This window comes from Arachis ipaensis, chromosome B10, assembly GCF_059453495.1.
Source record: "Arachis ipaensis isolate K30076 ecotype BB chromosome B10, ASM5945349v1, whole genome shotgun sequence".
In the NCBI taxonomy this organism is placed as follows: Eukaryota; Viridiplantae; Streptophyta; class Magnoliopsida; order Fabales; family Fabaceae; genus Arachis; species Arachis ipaensis.
Window position 1 is genome coordinate 18329520 of NC_142435.1, and position 10568 is coordinate 18340087.

The 10568-nt window shown below is 33.2% G+C and overlaps 2 protein-coding genes across 2 annotated transcripts; both read left to right on the forward strand.

The window, feature by feature from the left end:
* Window positions 1–614: 614 nt before the first annotated feature.
* Window positions 615–2548, forward strand: LOC110268190 (uncharacterized). The gene is made up of 7 exons (XM_088489470.1): window positions 615–716; window positions 940–1016; window positions 1113–1220; window positions 1607–1692; window positions 1788–1927; window positions 2113–2216; window positions 2471–2548. The coding sequence occupies exons 1-7, from the start codon at window positions 650–652 to the stop codon at window positions 2546–2548; spliced, it is 660 nt and encodes a 219-aa protein (XP_088345596.1). The 5' UTR covers window positions 615–649.
* A 5076-nt stretch (window positions 2549–7624) lies between these two features.
* On the forward strand, window positions 7625–8667 carry LOC110268365 (uncharacterized). The gene is made up of 2 exons (XM_021114473.2): window positions 7625–7711; window positions 8122–8667. Exons 1-2 carry the CDS (start codon window positions 7625–7627, stop codon window positions 8665–8667), a joined length of 633 nt encoding a protein of 210 aa, XP_020970132.1.
* The last annotated feature ends 1901 nt before the right edge of the window (window positions 8668–10568 follow it).

Here is a 10568-nt window from a genome sequence, read left to right on the forward strand (position 1 = left end):
AATCTTCGATCGGAGCTATGGTTTGGAAGCTATGGAAATTTAAGTGAAGTGTTGAATAGTAAGATTAAATGATTTTTTCTTCACTCTTCTCTTCTCTGTGGAGCGAAGAAGAGTGCAAGAAGAGTGCTTAAATGATTGGACTTGGGGAAGTGAGACCAGTTTTGTGGTTTTGGCCTGTTGGCTCAACCTAAAATCAAAATCTTTAAGATAAGTGTTTTAATTCGTATTCTAAATATTTTTATTTTTCCAATTATAAATTTTTAAATTTTTAACTATTTTTGCTCATAATTAATTTATCACTTAATTATTTATTATTTAACTGAGTTTTACAAATTAAACATTATCAATTGCTTTTGTTGAACAAATTCATTGCCGAGGGTGGAACAAGTGAATGCTAGTTGTGTATTTGCAGAACAAGAGGTGGAGTATGAATTGTACCTGCTTTTAGATGTTGTGAAGGAGTGTATGTGGTAATTGGTAATTTTCGGCTTCTTTGGCTATCTAAATGTTCAAGAGTTGAAGAATTTATATTTGGTAATTGTTGATTACATTTACATTTATGTTTTGATCCTTTTCTTGTTTCTATAATTTGGATATAATTCATGCTTCTTGCAGGTTTGTGTTTCGTCTATAGACCCTGATTAATGGCATGGACAAGTCGAGATTGGAAATTATGATTCATTCTATGAGAAGGATGTGGTTTTACTCCACAGCAGGTATGGAGAGAATTTAGTAATTAAAGATTGAATTTATATTTGTCAAAGAAGTAGTTTTGGACTTTAACTAGAGCACAAATATCTCATTTGATTTTCTTATGATAAACACTATGATTATGATAGCCAATTGAAGTTAAGAAAAAGAAGATGTAGATAGTTCCTTTTGAATTTCTTACAATAGTGCTAACTAATTAATTAGCATTTAATACAAATTCTCGTGCAGATTCTAGGTCTAACAAAAGAGACAAGGAGGATACTTCCATCAATAACATGCCTCACACACTAAGCCTCCCTGATCAGGTTATAAGCAATCATTTTAAATTCCAGAATACACTATGTAGCTGATGTTATGAATTACCTGCATGGATGAATAAAATTAATGTAAAACCTTAACAGGTCAAGCTTGCAGATTTACTAGAACTAGAAGATGTAAACATTATTCAAATCGAGGGAGGGAAATGCTCAAATCCTACCAAGTATGGTGTTTTAGGCTTGATTGAGAAGGTAAACATATAATTGTGTTTGGTCTACCTTTGTCTTTTTCCATATTGCCTCATCGATAATCAATCACTGTCCTCGTCGTTCTGAAATTCAGAGTATTGTTCTTGCCGACACTGAGAGTATGTGGTTAAACAACATGATTCTTATTTTAAATCTAATACTTTGTTTGGCTAACTTATTTTAAACAGGATGATTGAACTTGATGCATTTTTCAGGCAATGGCTACTTAATATTAGGAACTGTGGATTCTTATGGCCATCTTATTCATTCCGACTTTCATTGTAGAAAGAATTGATTTTTATCTGTCTTATGAGTCTTTTTAATTACTGTATAATTAATTGAAATTCAACTTCTTAGGTGGTTCAATGATGATGTTAATGGGTTTGTAGAGAATGGTTGGTCACTGCTGGGCAATGATAGGATCTCCCAACAAATTTTTGGGGTTCTGTGTGCTAAGGCATCCATGCTGTTGCAGGTACTTAATGAAGCAAACAAATTTCATCATCACCTATGGTACAAAAGTAGTAATATTCTTATTTTAACCTTCTATTATGCAATTTGATTTTGCAGCTTTGCAGTGAGGTTGATGAAAATGCAATTGGAGCTTGTGCTCAATTGGTATTTGCACCTATTGATGAATCATTTGATAATGATGCTCTTCTACTTCCTTCTGGATTTCGCGTCATACCATTGGATCCTAAAACAGTTCAGTGACTTTACTCTTACATAGTTTTATAACTTTTAAAAAGTAATCTGAGTTGGCTGATACTAATGGTATCATATCATGCATGATTCTGTGTTGACTAATAAAATGTCATTGTTTCTGTTTCTTTTGCATCCCAGAATACTCCAATCATAACAAGGACATTAGATTTGGCATCCAAACTTGAAGTAGGTTCTGGGAATATACGTGCAACCGGAGAAGCCGATGATTACAATCTTCGGTCAGTCCTTACCATTGCATTCCAATTCACCTGTGAGAACCATTTGCGTGACAATGTACCTGCCATGGATAATTAACAAATAAACCTTATTTTAAGAAAGATCTATAGGAATAATGGGTTGGCGCGACTGATTTGTTTGATCCATGTTGTAGACCTCATTTGTTTAATGTTATAAGAAAGATCTACTATTACCTATACATGATTTACATCTTTCTGATTCTCTTTGCCATTGTAGTTTTGATTCGAGTTGATGTCATATGCAATATGCAGAATTTAGAATTTTATTTTTCTTTTTGTTTGATTTTTCAGGGTTTTGCATATCTACCAGGAGGAATATGTGCTTCCAGCATGAACAGGCCAATGTCTTATGATCAAGCAATTGCATAGAAAGTTCTCAATGATGATGATTCCAATCACTGCTTGGCCTTCATGTTCATGAACTGGTCTTTTGTCTAATGAAGAATCTTATATTATATTATTATTATAATATCTTTATGCAATTTATATATTCAGCACTTAAATAGTGAGATTTTTACATTATTAGTTCTCTTAAACAGTGTACTATATTATTTAAAGCTTGGTTTATATTTATTACATAAAAATTGGATAAAAATTTATTTTGATTAAATTTATATTTATTTTATATAAAAATAGGTTTATTTTGTAATTGAAAAATCTAAAAAAATTATGTTTTATTTTACTGACGAATTTATAGATAGAAAATCTATCTGTATGCAGAGTTGTAAATTCTTTTCTTGGTTCTAATTACCGACAGAAAATCTGCCGAAAAGTTTGACATTAATTATCGACAGAAAATCTGTCAAAAAATCTGACGTTTTTAGCGAAATAGAGGTGACAATTACCAAAGAAAAATTTGTCGGTAATAGAGAAAAATTTGTTAATAAATTATCGACAGAAAAAATCTGTCGGTAAATAATTTTCGACGACATTTTTTCTGATGGATAAAATTCGTCGGTAACTAAAAATCCATCTATAATGAAAACCAAATATGTTTCTAAATCCGTCTATAATAAGCCGTTTTCTAGTAGTGAAATTTTGCATAACTTACTTTTTAATAAATTCTAAATTTTTAAAAATATTTATTTTTATACCTTATTAAATATTAATTTTAACCTATTTTTCATAAGTTAAGTACTACTTTTAAGCAACATAGTAATCACCATTAATGTTTGAGTATAGTGCAAAAAGAGTATAAATTTATGCTTTTGTGAATGAATTTAATCAACTCCGAATCATCTAGGGTGGTAATATTTTTTTCAAGGTTAAGTATGATTTTGGTTCATAAGGTATAGGCCGAAAATTTTTTCATCCCCAACTTTTTTTTTTGCATATAAAATCGTTCTTAAGGTTTAACTTAATTTTAAAATCGTCATTTTTACCAAAATTTTATTTTTATTATTAAATTATCTCTAATTAAAAAATTATAAAATGAAAAAAGAAAAAAAAAGAAAGAAAATGGATGTGAATGGGAAGGAAAAGGGGAAGGGAATCACGCGAGGGGGGAGGGAAGAAGAAGGGGAAAGGGAAGATGGGAAGGAGGGAAGCTTCATCGTTTTGCTCATCCTCCTCTTGCCGATTGCCGCTACTCGTCGCCGCTCACCGCTGCTCCTTGCCACGCCTTGCCGCCGTCAAAGAGCTCGTGAAGAGGGAGAGAGAGAGAAAACGCACGCCCAGGGAAAGGAATAGGGGTGCCTCATCGCCGTCGCGCTCCACCACTATTGCCACTGTTGCCGATGCTTCTAGTCCTCGATGCTACTTCTGGTCCTCGCCACTGCTACGTGTCCTCGCTGCTGCTCCTCGTCACTGGTCCTTTCTGATTCATTCGCTTCTGCTTCTAATTCTAATTTCTTCTACTTCTAATTTGATCTTCTGCTTCTGATTCTGATTCGGATTTTATTGTTCATTATTTCTTCTGCTTCTGATTTGATCTTTGATCTCTTTGTGTTTTGTTCTTCTGATTTTATTGTTGTTGTTGCTGGCACTGTGATGAAGAAGAAGAAAAGGAAGCAGAGATACTTCTGATTCTATTTTTTTATTTTGTTTCTTATTTTGTTAATTCATTGTTCTTCTACTTCTGTTTCTTTTGCTTCTGTTTTTTATGCTTTTGATTCTGTTTATGTTTTTGCTTCTATTTCTATTTCCAAGTTTGTTTTTGCTTTTGTTTCTAATTCTACTTATGCTTCTTTTCTTTTGTCTCCAATTCTACTTTTGTTTTTTCTTCATTCTTGTTGCTGAAGAAAAAAAAAGAAGAGATGTTTTTGCTTCATTGTTGTTGCTGAAGAAGGAAAAAAAAAGAAGAATTGACTTTATTGTTTTTGCTTCTGATTCATTCATTGTTATTGTTGAGTATTTTGGTGAAGAAGGAGAAGGGTATAATTGTCCGAAGGATGATTTTAAAATCAACTTGAACCTTAGGGACGATTTTGTATGCAAAAATAGGTTGGGGATGAAAAACATTTTTGACCTATACGTTAAAGACCAAAATCGTACTTAACCCCTTTTTCTTAAATGTACATGCACACAAAAGATTAACTACTAAATAAGCTGGTATGTGTTTATATATAAATATATTTATTTTATAGTTTATTTTTAATATATATTTTATATTTTAACATATATTCTATACAAATAACTGATTTGGTAACTAATTTTGTATGTAAACATAATATACCTATTTTTCTTAATTGTTGTTGACATTGTATTAAGGTGTAAACATTTTGACCTTTTAATTAGTAGTTTTAAATAATTTAAGCCTTGAAAATACAATTTTTTTTCTTTAAGAGGCTTCTATCTCCTTGGTAGAACTTTAGTTATCATTATAAAATAAATTAATTAGATTTTAGTAATAAAATTTAACTACTACTGTCAAAATTGTTGGTGAATCATGACTGCTTAGCTTCCACTATTCTCTTCCAGTATACCAATCAGTCTGTCCCTGTGCTCAATAAGAATCAAATAATTTGGATCAAGGACCTAATAGTGAAAAATATATGGAATCATCAACTCTTAGGTAGTGTTTGTTTGCAGAGACTGGAACTGAGACTAGGGGACAAGAACTCAGTATTATGTTTGTTGAGGTAGAGACTGGTACTTAACTTTGTGTCTCTGTCTCAGAAATTTCAGTATTTCAGTACTTCCAAAAAGTAGGGACACTAGAGACTGAGATTTTTAAAGACAGAGACAAAAACTTGAATAATTATTTTATACCTAAAATACCCGTATTATAATTAACTAATTCCAACATCTACCCTTTCTTAAAATCAAATTAGGGCTTCAGTTTGAAGCAGCCCCTCATTCCATCTTCTCATTCATGCTTGAAGTCCTTCCATGTCTGCGTCGCTAGTCATCCCAGCTCCGTCGTAGCCGCCGTCGTAACCACTGCAAGGTAAGTGAGTCGCACTTTTCAAGTTCCTCTTCCTAGGCCACCATTTCTCAAGTATTCGTTTGCTCCTTCACAGGATTAAGTCCGACGAACCCAGTTGAGAGAGTGTTGTTGAGTTCATCAAAAAGCGTTCATCAGAAAGTGTTGTTATCATCACAGTTTGTGTAACCTAGGTTAGTTCTGGGAAAATTTCATTACTGGTTTGGGTCGTTTTTAATATTTAGCGAGTTATGCTTTGTGGATTTCGTTCCTTCGTTCATTCGTTGGTTATGCTTTGTGTAACCTAGGTTAGTTATGCTCTGTGGATTTCATTAGTTTGTGTAATCTGGGTTCTTCTCTATTCATTTCGGTTTGGTTATTTTCGTGTGTGATGTGCTTCCTATGAATTGGTTTTGGTCATGCTTGTTTATTTTGTTTTCCTTTCTTATGCATCTTCTGATTCTGAAATCTGGGCTGCTTTGTTTGCCTAATTTATGTCTATTTGATGCGAGAATGTGAAATTTTTTTGGTGGAATTTGTTAGGTTAGTTGTAGTTTAAAGAGAAGTGGCACTCCAGCTTTTGATAGGCTTTGATTTGCAAAATACTAACTTAAAATTGAGAAGTAAACTTCAGTAGAAACAGGTTACTTCAGTAAACTTCTATTTGCCTCTAGCCTAGGAGTACTTTCAGGTGCAAACTATATGGAAATTGTAAAATTTGTATTGATTTGAGCAGCCTATGTGAGTATTCTTTCTCCACCATCTCCAACTTTATAAGGCTAATCCTCTTTGAACATGTGCTTAAGCTTCTAAACCCTAATTAAAATATAATTTTAACTTTGGCTGTTTCAACAAAAATGCCAGATGCAGGATCCAATTTGTGCATAAAAATATTCTAACATAAAGTACTTTTTGTATGATAACTCTAGTTTTTTTATACACATTGCCTTGATAAGATTTCAAAACACATGCTTAAAGTCCAATTGGTCCCTGGCATTTATTTATTTATTTATAGGAGAACCGTTGTGATTGCAATCATGTGAATCCATGTTGGTATGCGTACAATATACCAATGGCTATGTAATTATAAGCAAGGATTTTATATACAAATGTGACTTCCAAAAAATTCTGTCCACATTTTTGTGAATGGTTGCAGTGAAAATGGAAATGCTTTTTGTGTTTGTCACACTAAAATTGATTTGGGGTTTCTTTTTCTTCTGCTCACTTTACAAATATAATTTGCACTCTATGTTGACATAATTCATTCTATTAATTTAATGTGCACTTCTTCTGCATTTGTATTAGTCATTCTATATCTAACTTAAAGTTTTGCCCCTTTTTCCTCTTTTTTTTTTTTTTTTTTTTTTTTTTTTTTTTTTACGTTATTCTAAGTTTGATGACAGGGTTTGTATTTCAAAATATAAGACAGTTCTTATATTAACTAATTACTTTGGCACAAAATGAAAGTAATGATAGAAGCTTAAATTAGGCACTGACACAAAGTTCTTGTTAACTTTAGTTTTCATAAAATTTCCAAAGTTCAAAGTCCATATTCCCTGTAAAGATATATTTTTTTCTTATTTTTTAATTTAATAAAAATATATGGTACGTAAAAGCATATCTTTGGATGTTATAACATTATTAAAAAATATTTTTTAATGAAAATTTTTCAGTTGTGTTAGATTTCTTTAAATGTTTATGTTTTTTTTATCTTTGCTGTTTCATTCGTAATAGGAATGACCTGTTTTATTAATTTTACTATTTGTGTTATTCTTTACTGTTTCATTTGTGTTAAGTAATTGTAACTTATATAATTTATGCATAGTTTTGATTATCTTAATTTCTGTAGGTAAAAATGGAGAACAAGCGAATGTGGAGTGATGAAGAGACTAACGCTTTTGTTGGCTTCATGGAGGAGTTTGTCGTAGACGGTCAGAGGGTTGATTGTGGGCAGTTTAAACCGGGAACATTCGAGAAACTGGCTTTGAAGATGCTGGAGGCTTTCCCGGGTTGCATTGACCACAAAGCACTGCAAGAATAAGCATAAGCGGTTGAAGCAGAAGTACCAGTACATCGCTGACATGCTAGCTTGTAGCGGATTCGGCTGGAACCATGACAAACAATGTGTCGAGGTTGACAGCAAAGATGTCCTTGATGCATGGTTGAAGGTGAGTGTGTTTCAGGAATATCCTTGTTAATTGTTAATAGCCTTTGTGCTAGCCTAAGTGGTCTTTTTCTCTTATCTGATGAAGTAATATTTTAGTTTTATTTAGTGATAGAACCACAATTAACTATATTTGAGTCTCCGTGAATGCTCTTTTTTGGAGTTTTAATTGAATTTGGAAAGGGTAACAAAAGAAAAGAGAGAAATGGGGTCAGGTTCAAAATTTGGGAGTAGCAGCTTTGACTACTAATTAAAAGCTGCATAAACTTCTCATGTATTATTTCAGGAGTTTATATATCTGTTATTATCATATTTTCTGTATATTATTAAATTATTTAGTAAACATTATTGTCATTAGTTTTTCAACTGCAACTTCATCAAAAAATTTGTTAAGTTCGGTTTATATTATCACAGGCACATCCGACCAAGTTCTACAGTCCTGGCAAGCCATTTCCTTTATTTCACCGGCTGGAGGGCATATTTGGCAGGGATAGAGCCACGGGAGCAGGGGCCGTTAGTGGCTTTGATGCGGAGGAACAGGTTAACGAAGAGACAGAGGACACTGCAGTTGAATTTGATGAGTCTGAGATGTCTCCACATCCAGACAACGACGGAGGGCCAGCAATGCAAGGACAAGCATCACATTCTGAGGCCGGTGCGAGTGCGGGAAGCACAAGGAGATATGGGAGGAAGAGAAAACAAGTTGACGTACTCGAGAGGATGGCCGATCAGATTCAGCAATCATCGGCTGACCAAAGAAAGAATGCCCAACTGATAGCTGATGCCATTGTTGGTGTGAACGAGAGGTGGAAGGTTGGCGAGAAGCTCACACAGCTTGGATTCGGTGATGACGAGGTGGTGAGGGCGATTTTGAAGTTTTCTGAGAGTCCTAATGTGTATGCACACTTCTGGGGCTTGTCAGATTCACAGATGATTGGCCTTGTGCGTTCCATTATATGAAGTTGACTACTGGTTAAATTTATTAAGTTTGGCTTAGGATATTAACTTTGGTTTAGGGTGTTAACTTTTTCACCATAGGGTTTTAGGATTTTAGGAGATGGTTATGTTTAACATGGTATAACTATGGTAATGCCTTTCTTTTGCTCTGTTTTGGATAGATACTTCGGTAATGAATTATTTAACAATTCTGTGTTTCCATTATAAACCTTTTCCTCAAAATGGACATATGTTGTGCACATGATCTTATTTGAATGACTTATGCAAAGATTCAACATATCCAGATTATCCATAATTAAACAAAAGTTACCAATTATTTTTGGGTTATGTATGTCACAGTGCTACTTACTTTCAACTTCTTCCGGTTAGCTTTGATTTCATTTTCTTCTCTTTTTTCTCATTGCACTATTGGACCCATTATGTCTTCATTCTTCTTGTGTTCTAACTTAGCTTCATATCTATTTCTTTTAATGTAACATAACGTGTATAATATGATTCCTCTTATACGGTATTGAATAACAAAAAGGAAATATAATGTGAGAGCAGTAGTCAAGTAAAAAGGACACAGTCACAAATAGAAGAAGAGATGTTGAACCTGTCCTCATTTTATAATTACCAATAAAAATTACAGAAACATGTTCTCAAACTAGTTATTACAATTTCTCATTTGCCTATTTGAGTTCAAAGGTCATACTACAACTCACACAACAATACAATGATCAAGACAACACAAACTACAGAAACAAGAAGTTGAAGGAATGCTAAAAATTTTAGATACACAACATCAGTATGAAGTTTTTCCACTCGTTCGCTCGTCTTAAAATTAGAGTTCAGTTGAGAAGATCGATCATCTCCAACGTCAGAATGTTGGATACTTGGACCTGCCCATCTAAACCATCCACATCACCTTGTAGGACATGCGTAATACTTTCTACCCGGGTTAGGCACGCTATTCGAAACTTGTAACGGTGCTTTTAAACCACACTCACAAAAATGGTCTCCCGTTATGTTGCCGCTGCCGTACGTACCACTTGTAGATCTTCTACTTGTGGAAGCCATTGTTAACCAGGCTATACCTTTAACAGTAATTCAAAATTATTAATTTAGTACATACTACACATAAAAGAGATACTAAAAGGAATTTATACCCTCTACCAGAATGACAGAGATAATCTTCCTCCCAATAAAACCCCATTATTGAGAAAACAGGCCAATTATCTTAGTATCTCCCCTCTTGTCAAATTGTCATTCTTCAAAAGTTCCAAGTGATCCTTCTCCTTCCTTGGTGTTACTTTTATCAAAAAAATTAAGGGTGTTACAGACTTACACTAACAAAATGCTTTTGATTCTAATCAAATTTCACATTTTTTTTGTTTTCAGTTACAAAGTTCTAATCATCCAAGGTGCCAAAAATATCCGAGGATTCATATATGAAACAACCAAAGATGATTCAACAGAAATCAATTCAGAAATGGCAACAACAGATAACTAACAATATATAAAATATGAAATCAAAAAATGGATGCTACCTAAAACCTGAAAAATGGAGGAAAAATATAACAAAAAGAAAATAAACAAATACAAAACCAACCTCAGGTAAAGAAGAAGAGGAGGAGGAAGAAGAAGAAGAAGCCATGAATGCGAATATGCAATTCCTTGCTCCTCAAAAAGTGGATTGTATTGTACAACAACAAAAATCAACAAATATTTACATAGCAAAATTACAAAGTACTCTGTTTTGGTAGGAATAAAAACAATGTACCTGTTCTTCTCTCTTTTTTTTTAAACAAAAAAAAGTTTTAAGAAACAAACAATGTATGGATTTCAATCAGTTTGATGCAGGACTGATGCGGACAACACCAAACATATATGGTCATTTTGTTAGTAGTGTGTGAACCTCTTGT

Bases quoted from the DNA above. Each gene is read 5' to 3' on its own strand.
- LOC110268365 (XM_021114473.2), top strand. From the start codon at position 7,625: ATGCTAGCTTGTAGCGGATTCGGCTGGAACCATGACAAACAATGTGTC. The intron at 7,712-8,121 runs GTGAGTGTGTTT...ATATTATCACAG, and splicing joins TCCTTGATGCATGGTTGAAG to GCACATCCGACCAAGTTCTA.
- LOC110268190 (XM_088489470.1), top strand. From the start codon at position 650: ATGGACAAGTCGAGATTGGAAATTATGATTCATTCTATGAGAAGGATG. The intron at 717-939 runs GTATGGAGAGAA...ATTCTCGTGCAG, and splicing joins GTGGTTTTACTCCACAGCAG to ATTCTAGGTCTAACAAAAGA. The intron at 1,017-1,112 runs GTTATAAGCAAT...AAACCTTAACAG, and splicing joins CACTAAGCCTCCCTGATCAG to GTCAAGCTTGCAGATTTACT.